A 23,629-nucleotide genomic window follows, 5' to 3' on the forward strand; every position below is an offset into this window, starting at 1 on the left:
CATTGTTTACACAGTGTGATGGCAGAGCCCTAGGAGCGGAGAGAGAGAGAGAGAGAGAGAGAGAGAGAGAGAGAGAGAGAGAGAGAGAGAGAGAGAGAGAGAGAGAGAGAGAGAGAGAGAGAGAGAGAGAGAGAGAGAGAGAGAGAGAAATTAGCTGCAGAAAGATGTATCCTCCTTAGAATGAGAGCAGCTGACAGCTTTGGCCGGGCCAATGTAATAAGCAGGGCCGGCCGAAGGCATAAGCGAACTATGCGGTGGCTTAGGGCCCCCAAGGCACCAGGGGCCCCAAGTGAAGTTCCAGGGAGAAATGAATTCTCCTCTGGTTTTACTGGTTGTAATTTTTTTCTTAAATACTCAGGCCCTCCACAATTTACTGATCTCTGTCTGTTCTACATTAGGCTTCTTGTATACAGGTGTACTGCTATACTCTGCATTGGCCCCACACTTTGTACTTGCTTGTATGCCCTCTCTGTAAGTTGCTTTGGATAAAAGTGTCTGCTGAATGTAATGTAATGCATATGACACATGTTTTAAACACATTATAACATATTATGGTAGCCCTAATGACAGTGCGTAGGCTACAGTTTGTTACACACACTGTGTAGCCTATAGCAGTGGTTCCGAACTTTATTCTTTAGGGATCCATATTTTGGCCTATAGGATTATTAAGTATCTGATAGTGAGTAGGTGGTGGTGTAGGGGGCCCCAGGTGAAATTTTGCTTAGGGCCCCACAAAGGCTTGGGCCGACCCTGGTAATAAGGGCCCATTTCTGGGGGCCCCCTATCTCCTATCCCCTATCCTGGGCCCAGGACAAGGGACCCCTTTGTCCCCCCTGTCGGCTTCCCTGATCAGTATCATGGGGTCGGAGTTATTCCTGGGGCAGCCAAGGCACCGACTGATGGACTGAAGGGCTGGCTGCCTACTGGCGCTCATCCACTTACTGTACCGGGCGGCAGACGGATTAGATAAACCGAGGGGTCTGCCTGCCGTGCCGAACTCTGAGAAGAGAGAGATCCCTCCCCGCGGGTGGTGGGGCTTGATCGTTCGGGACAGGCGAGACGAGGCGGGCATGTCCATGTGGGCTTCCCCACCTCTTCTGCTCACCTCCACCCCCTCACCCCCACCCCGACGCACGAGAGTGTGTGACATGGTTGTGTTGTGGTGACGGTTCATGGCGAACAGGGCGGCTTTCAACACGAGATAGCGAGCGTGTTTCAGAGGTCCCGTGCCGAGCTACAGGCATCTAGGAGCTGTCAAACTGTAGATTGCCCGAAGCACTGTTTCGTTTTTCTGCCTTTAGCTACACCACCTGCTCTCTCTCTCTCTCTCTCTCTCTCTCTCTCTCTCTCTCTCTCTCTCTCTCTCTCTCTCTCTCTCTCTCTCTCTCTCTCTCTCTCTCTCCAGATTCAGTCTATCCAAAACTTGAAGTCACCCCTGCGCGCACACTCGCCCAGCACATCAACCACACTACTGTCAACTCATCTGTCAACAAGCACAAACAAAATGCATTTGAAGCAATTACCATGTGAAACACAATTTGTCAAAAACATGAGACTTGTAAAAGTCGCCGTTGCTCAAGGAAAGAGCCGCGTCAAATGTGCGAAAAATATTCATCAGCGATACCCAAACGTTCTTTTTCTTCTTACAACTATGATAATAAAATACCACAGGAAGACCAAGCAAGTCACAATTACTCTGAGTTTATGTCGTGTGGCGACAAAAAGTTTAGATGATACAGTAACAGACAAGGTATTCAACTCAACCGATCCGGCCAATTTACATGCATATTTCTAATGGTTCCTGTAGGCTATTTATAAGTACACGGTGGAAAGAAACAATAGACACACACATTGCCTTATACCATACGGTCAATATCAAACAATGTCATCCCCATCCACCACCTTTGGACGGGGTATCCCAAGTGAAAAGAACAATGAGAGCGACGAGTTTCAAAAAGTGAAAGGATTATTTTTACGATGTCAATTAACTTCATTTGCTGGTTGACACTCTTTCTGCCATGAAATAAGACATAGTCCGGTCGCTAACGGAGCGTTCCAGTGTGGGGGTCCTGTATGGACCAGTTAGCGCACTTGTTCCCTGAATCCCGTTATCATTAGCCAAAGCTATTGCGTAATGAAGCGATCTCCCTCATGCACTCCACACGTAATGCAACATTACCGTTCTCACAGACACTCACCTCCAAAAGAGCTGGACGGTTGTTGGGGGTTAAATTCAAGAGGAGTTCACTGAAACGCGGTTCCCTGAGAGCGAGAGAGCAGCTGAGCCTTGCGCGCATGGACCAATCTAGCTCAAGCGGTGCGTTTAGCCACCGGGAGGTACATATACCCCCATACACCACGTCACGTGGAAGGGCCGTGCCCCTGAGACACTATAGGCCGTCAATTAAGATAATTTATGCTTTAGAAAAGGATGCATTTCAAGCCATATGGCTGTGGCGGAAAGTAACGTTGTTAATGTTTATGGGATTTCGACTTTCATATGTCAAGTGCGTTTTATCTCAAGATGATTTAGTGAGAAGGTGACGTTGTCTGACGATCCCAGTTTTGTTGTGATTTTTGTATAGCTTTCCCCTTGGAACACACTGACCACCTGTGTTATTATTGCCAAACAACAAGGAGCTTTCCACATGAAGTCCTGTCCAGGAAAAACTGTGTGTGTGTGTGTGTGTGTGTGTGTGTGTGTGTGTGTGTGTGTGTGTGTGTGTGTGTGTGTGTGTGTGTGTGTGTGTGTGTGTGTGTGTGTGTGTGTGTGTGTCTTCAGGGAGGAGGTATCACGGGGAGGAACACCTCATGGAGATAAACAGTGACCCAAGCTCCACTCTCCCTGACTTCACCCCTCAGGTATTCAGTGTGACACACACGCGTGCGCGCACACACACACACACACACACACACACACACACACACACACACACACACACACACACACACACACACACACACACACACACACACACACACACACACACACACACACAGTGCCTGTCAGCAGAAGTCTCCAAGACTGAGGTCATTCCTTCCAGTATCATCTCACCTTTTGAACTCTGCAATGTCATAAGCCTCTGCTTTTTTTTGTTTTGTTTTTGTCTTTTGTTTAGAGATTTTTGTTTTACAAAAACAGTTCAAATTAAAGTATAACTGCAAAATTCAGAGATTCAGATATTTTCTAACTTCTGTAGATCTCCATTACTCATCTCTCAAGCAATATTTACCTTAAATACTATATTTAAATGAATACTTGTGTATTAGGACACAAATGTGACATGCAACATCATTACTGGGGTCTTTCGGAGCCGGTGACAGAAGCGCACTGTCAAACACTCAAGTTGTTTCTAGCACCCTCTGGTGGCCAATTGCTAACTTTACTTTTCCTCCTGTGTTCTATCATTTCAATCACAGAATTCACAGGATGAAAAATCCAAATCATTTTTGTGGCTAATAACCACAGCAAGCAAAAAATAACAAAATATTCCTAAATACCTTTATATTCTATTTACAACCGTCATAACAGTCACATCAAAAACGTGAGAAATTTTATTTATTGGCCTATTTGGAAGAAAGACAATCAAATCACACCATCACATAGGCCTATAGAATTTTCAGGGGTGGAAATTAACTAATGTAATTTACTCAAGTATTGCACTTGAGTAGCTTTTATGAGTATTTTGTACTTTCTAAGTAGTTTTTAAAATTAATTTGCATTGCATTTTAAGCCAAGTTCTCTCAATTACACTGGCCTGAGTACTGAGTACAAAAACTAGACTGAGAGACAAAATGCCATGCAAAACAATACAACAAGGATGATCAATGTATCGGATGATGGCTAGCGCCAAGCAAGAGATAGACGTTATGGAGGACGGTATTCAATAAAAAGAAACATTGAATTCTCGAGAGGAAAGCCAATTGAATGTAAGAAAGTACATTTACTTAAATCGCATTTTAAGTTAAGTACTTTTTACTTTTACTTGTGTAGAATTTAGGCAGAGTGAAGATTCTTTCACTTGAAGGTAATGTTTCTGTACTCTTTCTACCTCTGAGTCTGAGTATTTCGCTAGTCTAGTGTGCCTGTCCAAGTCGATGTGTGAGAAAGTCACATCATCCAAAAGCGATCAGTCAACATTTCTGCATTCAATTACTTCTTCTCTCACTCGATGGCACCAGCCCCAGTCACTGCAGCAGCAGCATGCTTATACTCCATATAAGGGCCATTCTCTCCTGATTGAAGACGATCCTCTTCCCTTCCCTTCCTCACAGGGGAACAGAATGGAGAATGTGCCAGTCAGTCCACTGCACAGCACACAGTGGCAGGAGGCCGCAGGGGAACATTGAATTGAATTGCATGCCACCACACAGGTCTCTCCTGTTTCTTTCTTTTCTCTTTCATCCATTCTTTCTTTCTTTCTTTCTTTCTTTCTTTCTTTCTTTCTTTCTTTCTTTCTTTCTTTTTTTCTTTCTTTCTTTCTTTCTTTGGCCCTCTCTTTGCGCTCGCTCTCTCTCTCTCTCACACACACACACACACACACACACACACACACACACACACACACACACACACACACACACACACACACACACACACACACACACACACACACACACACACACACACACACACACACACACAGTAGGAGGATCACATACCGTAGGCATGATAAAGATTGAGGCATTTTGGCCCGAAGGAGTAATACCAATCGTGTAATGAGCTGTGCATCAAAAACCAGCCGACATAATGAATAATGCCTTTCAACACCAGTAATAATGGCTGGAAGTGAAACGTGTCACTTTCATTAGAGTGTTCATTCATAATCTACCATTCAGGCATATGGACATGCTGTTCTAAAACAGTGTACATTAACCTACTCTGGTACTTTTATTAACCCTTTATAGGGCACACAAATCTCAACTTCCGAGTGGAAAAATACGTTTGACAGGCTCCAGGCCACTATCGATTGGTCGAATGCAAATGTCATGATGTCACTATCTGTGTGAAAGCCTGATTCCTCCAGATTAATTTGATATAACCCACTTGGTTGTACACCCTTATAGAGAGGCAAGGCAGGAGCATTTGTAGCTGTGTGGAAGCGATGGGAAGGGATCAAATATAGTCACTTGCGCTTTAAAGGGTTAACTTTAGAGACACTAGGGGAGCACTGAGGAGAAAATGTGCTAAAAGTTGTATAAGGTGCATTTCAATATCTAATCTGCATCCTCTCCTGCTTGTGTCCGTGTGAAGCAAGGCAAAATGTCAGTGACGATCGATGTTTTATTCAAAATCTCGCAAAAGCACAATTCAAAGGTCATTTTCTTATTTGCTATTGGGGTGTCGAGTGGGGAAAAGTCCCCCAAAAGGTGCTGTGTCTAGGCTGGCTGCGGGGAAACTTAAATGTTTTCTCCACGGAGGCAGGGTGTCAGTGAAACACAAGGCCACAAGCACAAGGCGAGGACAGGAGGTTAGATAATGAGATTGACATATAGAGTGTGTTTTGACAAAATGTAGTTAGCCTACCTTTGTGTTCATGTACTGGTTTCATTTAACCCATTGACGCCTAAAGCACCTGCAAAAAATGGCTGCTGAACGCCTAAGCCCTTGTTGAGAAATTTGCCCTCAGCCTATAAAAACCTAAATATCTCAGTCTATGATGCACATAAAAACGTGAAATAAGTTGCATTCAGCTATAACATACCAAGATTTTTAATAAAAAAGCTAAAATTGTGTGAGCCTGAATGCAGAATATGTGCCTCCAGGCACTAAAGGTCAAACGACATATACGAGTCATCAGGCTAAAATGGGTTAATTTCGCCTGAGAAAATTCCGTGCTCCTGGACACGGATGTTACGGACATGAAATCCGTGTCCAGGAGCACGGATTTTGCCAAAATTCCGTGCTCCTGGACACGGAATTGTTTTCCGTGATGGGCACACAGAAGTGCTTTCTATATTACCACAGCACTGTGTTAACTCTATCATTGGAAAATACGTACCAAATGCTAATCCTAAACAAAATAATGCTATAGAAATTTAAGTTGTGCCCTGATCAAAACATTCCCTAACCTTAACCTGACATTAAAGACATATTTTTGAGAAATACCTTTTCCAATTGGTTGCTAGGCTATCAAATTCATATAATGAATGAAAGAATAGGCTACTAGCTGTGCCCAGACCAAAACAATCCCTAACCCTAACCTGTCATAAAAAATATTTGAAATTAGAAAAATCCTGAGAAAACACAAGACTGTGGAAACATAGAGCTGTGGGAGTATCGAGAGCACTTCTGTGTGTGCATCATGGAAAATAATTCTGTGTCCGGGAACACGGAATTTTGGCAAAATCCGTGCTCCTGGACACGGATTTTGTGTCCTTGACATCCGTGTCCAGGAGCATGGAATTTTTGGAGATCATGTTGTTTTTTTGCCATTGGACGTGCTCTCATGATGTTCTTATTCATTTTTTCATGACCGCACCTCTGACCTGACCGCTGTCTTGTCAGGACTGTTTCACTGTAACGTCCCTTCATAACTCAAAGTGCCATAAACGACATGAATGACTGACTCTAAGCCACCAAAATCGAGCTGCTGTTTGCTTAACCCAGAGAGGCCCTAATAACCTTTCTCAACCTTTTACATGCGGGAGACTGATGATGATGTGTTTTGTGTTTTGACATTTTGACATCCCAAATCCAAATCCTGTCCAAATCCAAATCCAATCCAATCCATGGCAATCCAATGTGCCCAAAATAAACTGGGTGCTTTGGTGAGGGATCCACGTGTTCTATGCCAGGTAGCCTAATCGAACCTATTTGCACAATCTACCAATGCTGTTTCAAAATTTGAAGGAAAGGACAAACTGACTAGTTATATAAATGTTGGTTGTAAAAGTAAAACAGTGGTGATGGTTTATCTTTGTAGAATTAAATATGATGTCATTTTTACAACAGTGAGGCATCTGTCATTTGAAATCCCTCTGTAGCACCAGCATTTGATCACCCATCAGGAAGTGATACAGTACAATACAGTAAAATGGAACCACTCACACACTTGCAGCTCAGCCATAGCTGGATTGGTCATGTGGCATACAGGGCATTTGCCCGGTGGTCTATTGAGGTTTTTGGACGGACCCTATCCTCAAAGGAATCAGCCATCATGCTGCTACAGCAGGACTCTCTGAAAGAGTCAGATGTAAAAACGGCCTTTGGGGTGTTGTGGTAGCTCATATTGTATTACTAACATTTTTGCCACAGGCTTCATTGTCTCTTACGTAATGCCTGGTGAGCTGATCCTAGCCGAAAATGCCCAGTCTCTTTTTTTTGTCCCAAGTACATCCCTGAGCTCAGCCAAGCAGAATGCACTCAGAATGCATCTCAAATTCTTTCATAAAGCACAGACCAGATTTTCACATACAGAGGGCAGCAGCTCACAGTAAGTGGAAGTATCAGTCAGGATTCTTGAGACGAGCCAGATGAGGCCATTGACCAGGCTATAGATTCACACCTCCCTCCTCCAGAGGAAAGTTTGCAGTGTCAACCCACTTTAGCCTGATGGCGCTGCCTACTGTATATGTTTGACCTTTGGCACCTGGAGCGACATATACGCTGCATTCAGGCTCTTGAGATTTGAGCTTTTTAAATAAAAATGTGGGTTTGTTGGAGCGGAATGAACTCATTCTAATGCAAGATGGTTCTAGCTTTTAAATGCAACTTATTTCATGTTTTTATATGCTTACCCAAAAAGAGCTTAGGCATTCAGCAGGTGTTTTTTGAAGGTGCCTCTGGCTAAATTGAGTTAATTTAACACTTAGAGGGTGAAATGTAACACCCTTGTAGTTACTAATTCTCTCCAAGTGTGGAAATAACACAGGAAAATGGTCGGTGCAGTAATGTGGACATGGTAGTAGCACCATACACACCAACCTGCAAGAGATGCATTTCAGGAAGGTCACATAGAGGAGAAGATAAAGGTGTTTTGAGCCGAGATACTGAGCGTCTGCTCCAGTCTGATTCTCTCCCTTCGTAAAATCCCTAAACACAAAAAGCCACTATGACTTTTTCATCCCACTCGGTTTGTGGACATGTCATATGACGCTAAATAGACTTGACAGTGTTCTACCGTGTGCCAGCCAGCCCCACGCTCTGCTCTGCTCTGCCCTGCCGTGCTCCTCGGTGCCATGCGTCAGGAGGGCATTTCTTGGGCTGAATGTGAGTTGACCACCTCAAGGTACTCTTTGACGAAGAGAAGCAGGTTGCAGCTTCTTGGAGCATCTTGCTGTTTGGTTTGGAGACATAGGTGAAATATGTCTGCACATTGTACATTTTGTGCTCCACAACATGTGTTTTTTACCCAAAGAACAAACATGAAATGTTAGTGAATCTGAGGAAGGCTGCAGGGGTCAAAATGTAATCTCCTGCCAGCATGAGTAAATTAACTGAAAGAAAAAGAAAACCGAGATTTAATTAGGACTGCGTATGTCTTTTTTTTTTTTTTTTAGCAAAAATAACCCCTGGTCATTTACGTTCAGCATCTGAAAATGTGCACAAAGTCTACAGTACTTTCAAAGCAAAATATATGCTTAATTTTTGTTGTGTTCTCAAAACAAGAATGTTGGTTTAGCCATTGACACATTCTGTGGTTTTTTACCATATTGTGGAGGTTGGGAGGATGGGTATTGATGGGTGCACGTGTTGCCTTCCCCTAAATTCCTGAATTTCCCCTGGGGATCAATAAAGTTACTGTACTCTACTCTACTCTACTCTACTCTAAATTGCCTGGTTGTTGGCCAGAAGTATCTGGCGAGGCTTGAACAAGTTTATTCATTTAAAATGTATAGACAGAAATAAATTGCTCAGATAGTAATGATAGCTTTTTCTTGTTGTGCTGTTTTCTTTATTTGTTTATGGGAAAAATAACTGACCATTAAGCAAGAATGGGAGAATGTTATTGATCACTTTTACGAAGCTGCTCTTCAAATGTCCTTGTCCATTTTTCGCATCATTTGTTGCTTGTAACAATGCAAACTAAAAAATATATATAAAATCCTTTTATCAACATTTGTGCATCATCTTGTACATACAAATGTGTGGTGTGTACCCAAAAAATTAGGACTTAGGATAGGAAAGGTCTCCACATTAACTTAATACAGTTTTGTGGAACTGTTCTGGCATGCATTTCTCGAAACCGCAGTTGCTAACTATATTAGCTACTTTGTTGTTTGCAATGCAATTTCCCATTGGCAACTACCGAAGTTGATAACTGGCTAACAACTATGCTTTCGAGAAACGCACCCCTGATCCATCAGGACATTTAACCAAACCAAATGTTGTCATACACTCAGAACATATAAAATGCACAATTATTTATTAGACAGATGTTTTAGCATCCATCTCATTTAAATCTTTTATGCATTTGTAAGCTCTGAGTGTGCTACAGCATGTTTTTTTAATTGAAAGTCCTCTTGGACCCCCAGGCGCATCTCACACATTGTATGTGGACTCTGAACCTCCAGCATCTGTCCAGCTTCCACGACTCATCGCCAGGGAAATCCCTTCGGGGGTAAGGGGGATGGGGCATGGGGGTGGGTGCAAAGGGGTCAGCTGTCCTGGGTCCAGGGGAAGAGGGGTTCCAGAACTTGGTCCTCATTACATTAGCTGTGTATATATGGCGCTTTTTTCGCAGATCGGAATAGATCTGACCCGATTAGTCTGATCGGAATGAAGTGTATACATTACATTGACCTCGAACGTTCGAATACCTGCCGCGCGCGGTTACCAGGGAGAGTGGTTAGCAACAGGCCGGGTTGAAACTGGGATAAACATGAAAAGTATCGCTTGCTTTATTTAATACCTATAATTTTAGTCTTTCTGAAAGTGCAGCGGGAAGCGACACTGCTGTACTTAATCTTGCGCTTATGTGCAAGTGTGTAACAGCGGCACTCCGACGCGCTGTTGTCACCAGTTCACTTAAAACACCTCACAAACAAGAAAGAAGTCTGTGGATGAGAGTACGAAGCCAGGGTTGGTGGGAGAGAGTTGTTCTGCAGGAATTGAGCGACCAATATGGCGTTAAAATGTTAGGATAACCAGAGCTTCATTTGTTAAAATATGTGACACGATTGCGTCACAAACAACCAAGTGGAATAGAGTGTATACATGGACCATCTGATCGGACTACACCACCTCTTCTAGTCCGATTAGAATTCTGATCCGATCAAAGAAATCTAGTCCGATCGGGCCGTATACAAGGGAATTCCTGATCGGAGTAGAAAAATATCCCTATTCTAATCGGATCAGAAGTGCCCATGTATACATACCTATTGTATGCATTGCATGGGAGGGCCTTTCAAATGGCTTTGTGCCGGGCCAGGTCAAAACTGTCAAAACTGAAGCCCTGTCCACCAGCACCAGTCCAATTTTCCCTCACCGTTTCACAATTGTCCAAATGAGTAACCTACAATACAGGTACACCTAAATATGGAGTATCCAAAAAAATAGGGCTCGGGGCAGGGAAGCAAAGAGTAGGGACAAAGGGGACCGTTGTCCTGGGCCCAGGAACAGAGGGCACCCAGAATTGGGTTCTCATTACATTGTAGGCTATGTATTGGATGGGGGGTGGGGCTTTCAGATGACTTTGTCCTGGGCCCAGCCAAAGCGGTCAGCAGCCCTGCTCTGGATAGGAAAAACTCTGCACATAAACTCGCAAAAACGTTTCCTGGACTGGTTACGCTGTCTCTGATAGAGGCCATCAGCATCAGTCCACTTCATCCCTCATCGCCTCCCCGGTTTATTGTCCAAGTACAGCGCCTCTTCCGTCAGACTGTTCTCCGAGGTGGGGCTGATGATAATGCGCGGGACGCCGTAGCAGGACCTGGTGGTGAAGCACACTGTCTCCAGGTTGCCCCTGTAGCTGTCCCTGTAGCTGTCCCTGTCCCTGTGGCTGTGGCTGGCATATGAGGAGACGATGTGTGTGGTGCTGCCGCCCGAGGCCGAGGTCAGGTGCGACACGAGCGGGTCCCCGGAGGAGACGAGCAGCGGGACGGAGGCCGTGTGCAGCGATCCCGTCACCAGGTCATCCTCACACAGACTCATGGATACTGGGATGCTGGTGGGCTGCAGGGAAAGAAAACAACGCATTTAGTTTGAACCTGTAAGACACGGCCTCTGTTATAAATTAGCTGTTACCAGAATGGCAATGACCAATGAATTATTAAAGGCCCTGTGCACTGTCATAGTGGCGTAGTACTATGTTTTTAGATGCGTCTTAGCATCTCTATAAGAGGGTATGTCTGTCCGTCGGTCTGTCGGTCTGTCTGTCTGTCTGTCTGTCCGTCTGAATCGCATTCTTTAAATTGTAATTCCCTCCTTTGTCCACAAGGCGGCAGAGTTAAGGCCCCTCTGCATTGACCAGGGGTGGGGAACCTATGTCTCGAGGGCTTGCGGCCCTTGAGGCCATTTTATCCGGGCCCCAATACAATTTCAATGTTATGCATCTTCACATGAAATATGACATATTGTAAAGGAATCTTAGAAATAACATTTACATTACAATTATGTTATATTCAGGGGACCTAGAGAAGGTGGGGTCTTAAGGAGACTGCCTTCAACATAGGCCTAAAGTGTAGGGAGCAGGGGGGCAGGATTTGGCTGGTTAGCTTCGCTGATTAGCAATTCGCCATTTTCACATTTCCGACATCCACTTCGCTCAATGATGATTGGTGGGTACGTAAGTTTTGTGTTGGGCGCACAGATCTTTACAGGTCTGTGGTTGGGCACCTCCATGCATCCAATGCCCGTCTTCAATATAGCTTTCTGGTCGACCGTAAGTCAATCCGTAACGTGGCACGTAATTGGCTGAGTAAACTGTCAGCGGAAATAACTATTTTGGAAGCTGTAAAAACGTTCAATTTTGGCTGAATTCACTAGCCTAACATTTCCCATTGAAATGACTGGAGGTGGGACTTATTCACTCTCTCCAGTTCTTATACTACCTCCATGGTAAGGAGAAATCCTGGTTTGTGTTCATAGTACGGCCCTCTGAGAACTTTTACGGCCCTTGGAGGAATTTGAAGTGGCCCCTTGAATAAAAAACGTTCCCCAACCCTGGCATCGACATCTTTGTCTGCCTGTCGGACTTGTTTCAGTGACTATTACGGTGGTCCACTGGTCGAGTGACATGCATTAAGGGGATACAGAGTGAGGGGAGACCGTACAGTAATGTATAGAATTTTACAGTCAGGTGTCTTTTATGCCAAACTACCTGTATTACTACAGTGATTTTTTGTCTATTATAAGGGTTTTGTTGTTATTTGTCATTTGCAGATAAATGCTTTCAAAGTATAACATGTGGTGAAATTAGAGTTCTTTGCCTGTACTGTTCTGTGCATAGTCCTACTGTACTGTGTGTGTGTGTACAGTATGTGTGTGTGTGTGGGGGGGGTAACCTGGGATATTGCTTTTATGCAGTCAATCACACACTCATTCACTTATTCATTTATGCACTCCCTCCCTCACTCACTCACTCACTCACTCACTCACTTAGACATGCATGCACTCCACTCATTCACTGATTCGCTCTTTTACTCACTCGATTGTCGGTGGCCTTGTGGTGTGTGGTCTTGTGCCACCTGGCTCCTCTGCTGGTGCTCTCCTGCAGTAAGGGGAATGAGGAAGAGCTCCTGAAGGAGTCCGCTTTACGCGACATCACATCCATCTCCACGTCACACATCTTCGGGGCCTGCACCATGTGAACCTGAGGGAAACAAATGAAAACAAGTATGGATTATGGCTATGGTGGGTCTGGGCTGCTGGCCCTACAAAGCACTGGCACAGAGCACGGCACGGATCTAGATATGATGGTGAGAAATATGCTAATGAGGGGGGTAGGGGTCCCAACCCACAGGCCAACCATACCCGTGTTCCAATCCCTAATTTAGCAGGTAGATGGGGGCGCTGTGGCGCAGCGCGCTAAGCATGCCCATAGGGACCCCGGTTCGAGTCCGGACGGGGTCATTTCCCAATCCTCCCCCATCTCTCTCACCCACTCATTTCCTGTCAGCATCTCACACTATCCTGTCAACAAAGGCATAAAAAGCCCCTAAAAATATATAAAATAAATTAGCAGGTAGACAAGTGTATGTACTGTATGCTACCCCCCCTTGACCAATCTAGACTCCAAGACCATTAGCCTCTTTAGCCTATTTCTGACGTCTTTGGCCTATTGCTGATCTCTTGTGCATGGCTCACTTGAGGTAATAGCCTCAACCTGACTACCCTGGAGAACTAAAATGAAATGAAATTAAAAAATAAAATTGCTCGGGGGCATTTGATTTGAATCAGTGGTTTGAATCGATAAATTGAATTGAAAAGAGAGTAGCTATTTTTTCTGCACAGTGGTCAATATTCCATTACATAGGCTATGTTGTTGTATCGCTGTGCAAATGTCAAACTTACGTGTCAATGTTTTTGAATATTGCAGTAAACTGAAGTGTAAGCAAACTGTCTATGGCTGTTTACATAGTATTAACACAAGTACACAGGGTCTTCATATAGCTGCAAGATTCTGTTTTATACAGTTATCACATTCAAGACAATGGGATGTAATGTAGACATAAACCAAAAGAATCAGAGTTAGAGTTTAGTCAGTTCATAATAGCCTCTCAAGAGTACAAACACACACACACACACACACACACACACACACACACACACACACACACACACACACACACACACACACACACACACACACACACACACACACACACACACGTGCACTCTCTCACACTCTCTCTCTCTCTCTCTCTCTCTCTCTCTCTCTCTCTCTCTCTCTCTCTCTCTCTCGCTCTCTCATGCACGCACACACGCACACACACTCATGCACTCACACACGTGCACACACACACACACACACGTGCACACACACACACACACACACACACACACACACACACACACACACACACACACACACACACTCACACACACGCACACACACACTCACACACACACACACACACACACACACACACACACACACACACACACACACACACACAGTGAGCCCTTGAGATAATAATGAGGGACTCAAGCTTGTTTACTTGCCGCAGCAGCATCACAGATAGTCCTCTTACGTATAAGAACTCTAACCTTAACTTGTGATGTCCTCAGTAGACACCACATTAACAACCGCAGCAAAATAATCCAATAAGACTTTTCTTACTCTACGAATCATGACCGGTCTTAAAAGGCATTTTACATCAATGTCACATCAATTCTGGTCTGCTGAATCAGACCGAAAACATTTTGATGTAAGTCTTTGTTAATTGTTTTGCATTGAAGATGGACTTCATATGATCCTATGAAGACCTTCACAAAGCCTTATAATGCATTAATAAACTAAAAGATATATAGGCCTACTTCGAAAATATACTACGAGTATTTCATCAAGTTAGCATGCAGAGCTATTTACATATAATTGTGACCGCATGATTATGCAGTTGTTGGCACTGGAATAGGGCTCAAGCATTAAAGCCAAAGGGCTACTGTTAAATTCATGGATAAATAATTACAAATAGGCCTACTTGGCATACTCAATGAATGCATCGTAGACCTTTTATGTATAGTTGTTGGTCTATTAACATTCTGGGGAGTGACTTTTAAAGCATTTTAAAAAGGAGGCATTTGGACCTGAGTGCCAGCTTAGTAAATGGCACTGAGCACTAGTTTAACACTGTAGGGACAAACATACTGTTGTACAGTACCACATCGTTGCTGGGGGTGGCTGTCGTCATGGTGACGGCGAAGAGTTTCTTCTTGCTCATGGATGACTGCCTACTGAAGCCGCCGTCGTTGGCATAGGTCTCGCTGTTGGTAGTGGACAAGCAGTCCTTATGTCTCTTCCGGAGGCAGGCCAGGCAGGGGACCTTCTCAGCTAACGTGTTCCTGAATAAAGAGAGAGAGATTTCAAGCTAGATATTTAAAGGAGTGAAAATTTTAGCAGGTTATTTTCAGAATTTAGCCTACAGCATGCTGCTTATTCCCTCAAATTGGATCTTTTTAAATTAATATTGGTCTGACCAGAGAAGCTTTTGCAGTCAAAGGTGTCTATGATGACTGGTAATATGTTACATCAATTCTGGAAATACACTGTTTTTAAAAATGAACAACCTTAACTAATCTCTCCTCCCAAAAGTAAACAACTCTTCCAAAAAGTATTTTCATTTCCTAAAAACATTAAATACAAAGTAGGCTTATTGTCCCAAAGGAGTTCAATTCTTTGTAACTGGTCTTCTTTTTGGAGATTGAAGTTTCAGGTTGCCAGTTGCCGACAACCATAACCATGACATCATGACCTGGATCAGGGGTTTCAAACTGATAATCACAAGGGGACAACATCTAAATCTAGGACGTCATCGGCCAGACTTAGTATTTCATAACAAAAAAATAGGGGGGAAGTTAAATTGTGCACACACTTAATACTAGAACGCAAATTTCACAAACACACATATATGGTGGCTCAAGTGTGCCTGCATCGTCGTAACACTCTTACACTGGCCCAGACCCTCTCATGTTCCTGTGACATACCAAATTTGATACTCAAGTCATGGTTCATTTGGGCCAACTGTAAAACATTTGAAATGATCTGGCAGGCCAAATAAAATCACCCTGTAGGCCAGATTTGGCCCCCTGGCTTCAGTTTGACATCTCTGACCTGGAACAATGGCAGTATTCCCCTAGTCTATTTGGTTTTCAATGAGAGTTAGATGACGACTACTGATGTAACCAGTAGGCATAGTTTTTTGTAATGGGTCTCCTCACCTGTATTTTGTGTGTATAATCGCGTAGATGAATGGGTTGTAAATTGTGGATGATTTTGCGATAACTGCAGGTATCGTTTTGGAGTATGGACCAAGAAGATGGGAATACCTGAGAGGATGAGAGAAGAACACGTTGAGACAGAATCTACCAGTCTATCCTACCAAATTTAATTCACCAACCAACCAAATTCAAACAGTTACTTTTTCCCACCAGCATCCTACTCTCTGTAAGAAAATGCGCCCTGATGACCCCATGAGGATGTGAAGGCACCAGATGCCACAGGTAAAGGAATGCCAAAATGGCTGAGAGAGAAATAAGGCTCCAGTTCACTGCAAAGGCTCTGTGTAAGACATCTTGGTAACACTTTATTTTAGGGATACATCTATTAGCACTAATACATACAATGTTAATGCCTGCATAAGTAACTTGTAAGGCATGTACTAAGCAAATGCCAAGGCCTACTAGGTCCTTACTAAGGTTAAATTGGTAATAAATCCCTTATTGTGCATGAACAAGACATTTGCGAATACATGCCTAGCAAATGTTTGATTTTGCTTTGTACATGCCTTACAAGTTACTTATACAGGAACATTGTATGTATTAGTGCTAATAGATGTATCCCTAAAATAAAGTGTTTCCGACAGCCTTCAGTACAGTAAAAGTGCTATATAGGCCTAGTTAAGCGGGCTTGCAGAGCAAGGCCCGATTCTAGAAATCCCTAAGTACAGTTTATTAAGCGGGCTTGCAGAGCAAGGCCCGATTCTAGAATCCCTAAGTACAGTTTATTATCATTAAGCAGGCTTGCAGACCAAGTCCCAATTCTAGAAATACCTAAGTACAGTTTATTATTAAGCGGGCTTGCAGAGCAAGGCCCGATTCTAGTAATCTCTAAGTACGTTTATTATGCTTGCTTGCTTGCTTTGTTGCTTTCTTGTGCAGGGCAATAAAATAGAAAATGGATCTCCTCCTAGGCCGTTCGAGATAGAGACACCCTTCAAACACTAAAACGACCGGCTCGGCTTGTAGTTCATCTGTTTTGATATAGCGTGTCCGTGTCTCTTGTCGTTTTTCAGTTTTTGTCGATTTTGTGCAAACTTGGGTCCCGATAGAAAACAATGGTAGAACCTTCATGAACCAAGGTTCCGCCACTCTACAGATCAGAGTGTAGGAGGCTTCGGTCATAAAACATCAACACTTTCACCTAGAAGTTTAGTTGACGCGTTGTTAGCAAGCTCTATGAGATGTCTCCAAACTGTGAAAGTTTCATGTCCCAACTTCCATTACTTTTTAAATGGCAGGTGTGTAAAAACGGCAGGGCTGGCCCAATGGCTTTTTCCATTGGCTCTTGAAGTGCCTTTTTGAAGAGGTCAGCACATGTTCCACAAGAGGTCCATTTGTGACTGAACCGTTTAACCTATAAACTTCATTCAAAGACTGTTAGAAAGATCAAATTCATGACTTCAATCTGTGCACAGGACATGTGCCAATTCTTTTTAGTTTTTTAACAACAGCAAGCTAAAGACCTAGAAACTGTTTTAGATTCTGCCCTCTGCCTTAGAGCACCATACTAACTGCCATACAGTCAATCAGAACAGGTGCTGCCAATAAAGGGTTCCATCTCAACTGTCACTTTCTCTCAACATTCTATTCTTAACGAGCACCTGCAACTACAGTTCTAGAAGTCTATTGTTCAGCTCTTCAATGCAATGTGATATTGTCTTGCTGGAATGTGTATGACAGCCAGCTGCTTGGCTCAATGGTGGAGGTGCTGGATTAGAGATATGGAGGTTGGAAGTTTGAATCCCACTCGGACCCATGTTGATTTTCAAAATTATATCATATGCAGTGTTCCTTAGCCAACTTAAAATACCATGTATGTCATTTAGTATCAATGGCAAAGGTGCTGGATTACAGATATGGAGGTTGTGAGTTCGAATCCCACTCGGACCCATGTTGATTTTCAAAATTATATCATATGCAGTGTTCCTTAGCCAACTTAAAATGCCATGTATGTCATTTAGTATCAATGGCAAAGGTGCTGGATTACAGATATGGAGGTTGTGAGTTCGAATCCCACTCGGACCCATGTTGATTTTCAAAATTATACAACACTTTCAAGATGGCTGAATCCAAGATGGCTGAATTGTTTGGCCCATAACTTCTGACTGGGTGGATGGATTTTTTCCAACATTTCTTTTAGCTTTGTTTTCTCAATAGTACTTTGTTTTTAATTTAGGGATAGAGATATCAAAAATAAAACTGCTCATCTCTGCCCCAAAAGGCAAGCCCGCTTCCAGCATTTTCTGTGAGAATGCAATCTAGTTGAGTATTAGGTTGCTATCATATCCCCGATTATTACCTTTAAAATCAAATGTGGGTGGTCACATGAGGGTGTACCCAAATGTAGCAGCAAAATCAACTTTTCAAGTTCTTACAAAGTGCAGCATTTTGCCAAATAGTAATACAAGTCCCAGGATGGTCCTCTCAGTCACAGGGACAGTCCCAGAGCACTACAATATGGATTCCTTTGTCCAAGGGCATTTCAGTAATGGCATAAAGATGCAGGGAAGCATTGATTGATATTCAACCACATTCTTTTTTGGCAATTTATTGTTTGGGCTTTTGCACCTTAATTAATCAGACAGGACAATGAGACAGACAGGAAACAGTGGGGAAAGAGAGCTGGGGAGGGATCAGGAAACAATCTCTGGCCGGAGTCAAAGCCATCCCCTGCATTATGGTATGGCACATTAGCCCACAGAGCCACACACCCAGCCACCCAGCCACCCACCCATCCACATTCTTTATAGTGATACTGGATTTGATCCCAATACCAACTCCCAAACATAATGAGAAAGTTATCCAAAGAACATTTAGATTTGATAGACATAGATTGCTTGAAATGCTTTCAAATGATCAAATCTATTCAAATAAAATAGACAAGGGATCAAGAAAAAGGTTCCAGTAATGTTCAACAAAGAAATATGCAGGCCTATGTAAATGCTTTTGCAGAAATCTACCACTAAGGAAACTCTTTTGCTTTCATGGTAGATTTCAGATGTCATGGCATTGTAACCACTGTAACTTACACGTAAAACTCAAGTAGAAGTCTAGAGATACTGAATGTTGATACTGAAGAATGTTAACTGCCTCTCACAGTGGTCATGCAATCTTGTGTGACAAAGCCTTAAGTCCAGAGTTTCAACTTTAGCGCTGTGCGCCATCTAGTCACATTGGAAAGACAAACGAAATACCCAAAGTTTCAACAGATCATTGCATGATTTGGATAACTAGGGATATAGCCTTTTTTTAGTTCTGTCACCACTGTGAGCAGGGCTGGACTGGGATCTGAAAAGGGCCCGGGCACTTTTTGACGCCTGAGGGCCCGACACCGATGCGGCGCCTATCGGTATTTATGACATCGTATATAATATAGCCTACATTAAAAAGCTCACACGAAAAAAATGCTTCATCACTACTCACAATAATCTTCTTAGGGAGATGGTTGCAGTGTACCCTCATGTTCCCTTCATCCTGCATGTGAAGTTCTGAGTAGGCCTATGTTTGAGGGTAGGAGATAGAGAGGTGGACAACTAACTCTATTTTCCTGATTATTTTCCTGGCCAGTGAATCGCAATATATAAAAGTATTCATACCATTTCCCTTAAGCAAAAACTGAAAACAGGTCCCACAGACACAAACACCTTGTTAAGCAAAGCAATATTTCACTCACACACACACACACACACACACACACACACACACACACACACACACACACACACACACACACACACACACACACACACACACACACACACACACACACACACACACACAGACACACACACACACACACACAAACACACACACACACACAGACACACACACACAGACACACACACTGCAAAATGGACACCATATACAACTAGACTGCCTGTGCAGTCGCCTTCGACTGCTTAAGGTATATCCCCGAAACGTGACGCTTCCAGTCCCCCATCATTCCTACCACTCCCGTCCACCATTTCGTAAACGTGTATGATACATACAGACGTGACATGACGTGCATAGGCTTAAAACCAAACGGCTATTGTGAAAATGAAGCAAAAAATGGGGCAAATGGTAATACTGTTTTAATGGTTCAGTGGATATACCACATTAGGTACAGTGTAATAACCAGTGTAACAATATTTAATACAATGTAATACCAGTGTAACACCGCCATTTTTTTACTTACATCATGTGTTTGTGCGTAAGTGGTATTACATGGTATTGCATATTGTTACACTGGTATTACACTATATTACATGGTATTGCATACTGTTACACTCGTTATTACACTGTACCTGATATTGCATATTGTTACACTGGTATTACACTAGTATTACATGGTATTAAATATTGTTACATTGGTTATTACACTGTACCTAATATGGTAGATTCACTGAAATGGTGAACCATTAAAATAAGGTGTTACCGGGCAAATCAATCCACCCAGTCAGAAGTTATGGGCCAAATGAAAATTCCGCCATTTTGAAAGTGTTGTCTTCCAAACTCGAATCAGTTCATGAACCTACCCTAGAGCATTCACACACAAAATCTGGGACAAATCCATCAACCCGGTCAGTAGTTATGGGCCAAACAATAATTCGGCCATCTTGAATTCAGCCATCTTGAAAGCGTTGACCTCCAAACCCGAATCAATTCATGAACCTACCCTAGAGCATTCACACACCAAATCTGGGACAAATCCATCCACCCGGTCAGAAGTTATGGACCAAACAAAAATTCGGCCATCTTGAATTCAGCCATCTTGAAAGTGTTGACCTCCAAATTCGAATCAGTTCATGAACCTGCCCTAGAGCATTCACCCAAAAAATCTGGGACAAATCCAAACATCCGTTCAAAAGTTATCGCGTTAACACGAAAGACCTTACGCGGCGGCGGCGCTCCGCGTTTCGGGGATATAATAATAATAAAATGTAAATGTTTCAGCTTCAAATTGCTCCAGTCCACAGATACTGTCAGTGAGCTTACTAAATGGCAACACACCACAACAAAACCAAGTGACCGCTCATTGCTTAGGCTTCCAACAGAGGTTGATGACGTTACGTACAATAGCCTACGCCTTGGAGCGTCCAAACTGCGTCGCCTCAACCATGAAGATATTGAAACATCCATCCCAATGATTAAATGCTTTCCAGAACAAAACGTGTTTGCATGGATACAAAAGCCTATCCGTGAACACCACATGAAAATTTAACTCATGAAGGCCCTGTAAAATATCACCCCAAGCAATTGATAAAAAGTCTCCCCATTAGCCAATTCCATCGCGTGCGCAGAATTTGTAGTGACGCCTCCACTTATTCTGCACAATCTTCTGACATGGCCAAAAGATTCCTCAACAGAGGCTATAAGCACACATGGGTAGACGCAGCCATGACGAGATTTGATCACACAACGCAAGAAGAATGCATCAAGCCAAAACAACGCACCAGTGGCAATACAAAACCTTCCACTAGGTGCTGCGTCAGATATTCCCCACTTGCGCATGAGTTCAAAAAGGTGATACACAAACATTGGCACATTGTTCAGACCGACCCAAGACTGCAAAATGTTTTCACCACCGCGCCCCAATTTGTTTTTAAACGGGCCCCAAATTTGAAGGATTGCCTAGTTCGGAGCGACACTTGTCCCCCGCCCACAAAACCCCTTCTCAGCCTACCCGATGGCAATTACAAATGTGGAGGCTGCGCCCAGTGTTCTTTTACACACAAATGTAAACATTTCAGCCATCCACATACAGGCAAGTCTTTGCCTATCCGAGGTGCAATCACCTGCAGCACCACCCATGTTGTTTATTTAATACGCTGCCCCTGTGGCTTGGCATATGTGGGCAAGACAACACGGGAACTGCGCACTCGAATCAGTGAACACCGTAGCACATTCAGGACCGGCGATGAAAAAAGCCCTGTAGCCGCCCACTTCAAAAGTGCCGGTCATAACGTAAGTGCGCTCAGATATATAGGCGTGGAACGTGTGGATAGGTCACCAAGAGGCGGTGACAGAGGAAAAAGATTACTCCAACGTGAGACGTTTTGGATCCACTATTTGAACACAATGTCTACTAATGGTCTTAACGAAGAGATTGACATCAAGCCATTCTTGTAACTCTTGTAATTATTGTCATACCCCCATACCACCCCGCCCCCCCCCCCCCCACACACACACACACACATACACACACATACACCACCAACTTGTGGGTATTGGTTTGTGGACGCAGGTGCCCAAAAGTTGTTCCACTGAACTATGTAAATATGATCAATGTGATAGGTGACTCACTGGGTGTTTTTAATATGCAATGTCTTGTGCTTCTCCATTCTTTTTTGTTGTTTCTCTTCTTTCTTTTTTGTTGTTTATTTTCATTTTCGTTTTCAAATATCATGATCACTTTATTTTTCTGAGTGTAACCTGTTACATCTTTGAACTATGTGGCGTTTAACTTCTGTGGAAGAGTCAGCTGTGACTTTATATGCTGACCCATTTGCTGTTGGACTACCAGCATAGCTGATTGTCAGCCTATCAGCTGTGGACTTTGGCTGATCAGCTGACTGTAGAATGTTTTAAAATGACCCACTCAATGCCATGTTCACACTTTGCCTGATGAAGACCTGAGGGTCGAAACGTTGCTCGATTAAATAAGAAATAGACAAGAGGTGTCGCGGACTTCTCTTTTTCACTTGGATTTACTCTCATTGTCCTGCACCTGGCCCATCGGGTGGGATGTGCACACATCTACTTCTCTGAACCTGTAAAATATCAGACACACTCCAACAACAAAGTTAAGCTTCCATAGCTATTACAATAAAGGGAGCGCGTATCTACCAAGCGATTCACAAACAGCACGGAAAGACGGTTTCTTTCTTAGCCATCTATGCAAAGAGGCAGCTCAGGATAATAGTCTTGATAATGACGTGACATTACAGAAGGAAAAGATAGCAAAAATACATTTAGTTTAAAACCATAGCTGCAAAAGACACGACAAGCAATAGACTAAAACAAGATATTTGTTGGATTTGAGAAAGTGAAAGTGGGGCTGCGCCGTTTAACACGTAATACAAGACGCAGTAGCACAGGTGGTTGTGACCAAGGAGAGTTAACAGACAGCTGACACGTAAAGACAGAAGATCTATAGGCCTATGCTCGCGCAGCAATACAAAAAAGTTTAAGAAAATAAATCAATACATATTTGTGACTGATTTGAGCGAGAGGGGAGGGACGACATCTTTATTCTTTAGTTTCAGGCTACATGGGAAAAACGCAGAGGCGTTGTAGCTAATCTGCCTGGCCAGCCAGGGTAGGAATTGGGTAGAGGGCAGAGACTAGCTTCACTTCAACACGCAGCATCTCGTGACAGCTCAAGCCAAGGCAAATGGAAGATGTCTATACTGGCGCAACATTACAAGACAAGTGCATGGGCATTTATCAAATGGATACAAATATTCATGACTGATTTGATAAGGTCAGCATGACAATTTGGTCTCAGCTAATGAAGGGGATAGGAAATTACGAAACGCCGAAGCGGCGCATAGCTACAATGCATTGGCTAGCTGGGTGTGTTGAGGGGGGTGCTACCTCTCTCTCCCTGGGTCTCGTCTCGTATCCGTCTGTACCTCCCCTGCTCGAACCATCTCCCGACCCCCGCCGCCTCTCCTCCGCCTCATTCTGCACCACCTTGCACTCGTTGATGCACCGGTGGCCCCACTGTCCCAACCTGAGTTCGAGCTGTGTAATGCACCACCT

The 23,629-nt window shown here is 43.4% G+C and overlaps 2 protein-coding genes across 2 annotated transcripts in view; both read right to left on the reverse strand.

Moving 5' to 3' along the window:
- The window catches only part of pdlim5a (PDZ and LIM domain 5a), a 169,270-nt gene extending 166,939 nt beyond the window's left edge, over nt 1-2,331 (reverse strand). Inside the window, exon 1 of the mRNA XM_063195685.1 lies at nt 2,199-2,331. The gene's annotated coding sequence lies outside the window, so the exon portion shown is untranslated. The remainder of the gene's footprint in view (nt 1-2,198) is intronic.
- Nucleotides 2,332-10,722: 8,391 nt separating this feature from the next.
- opn4xb (opsin 4xb) overlaps nt 10,723-23,629 on the reverse strand; it is a 28,018-nt gene continuing 15,111 nt past the window's right edge. Inside the window, exons 6-9 of the mRNA XM_063194219.1 lie at nt 15,824-15,931; nt 14,767-14,947; nt 12,591-12,755; nt 10,723-11,116 (exon numbers count right to left, since the gene is read on the reverse strand). Coding sequence (XP_063050289.1) covers nt 10,775-11,116; nt 12,591-12,755; nt 14,767-14,947; nt 15,824-15,931 — 796 coding nt within the window. The 3' untranslated portion in view covers nt 10,723-10,774. The remainder of the gene's footprint in view (nt 11,117-12,590; nt 12,756-14,766; nt 14,948-15,823; nt 15,932-23,629) is intronic.

Source organism: Engraulis encrasicolus, chromosome 3, assembly GCF_034702125.1.
Source record: "Engraulis encrasicolus isolate BLACKSEA-1 chromosome 3, IST_EnEncr_1.0, whole genome shotgun sequence".
Lineage (NCBI taxonomy): Eukaryota > Metazoa > Chordata > Actinopteri > Clupeiformes > Engraulidae > Engraulis > Engraulis encrasicolus.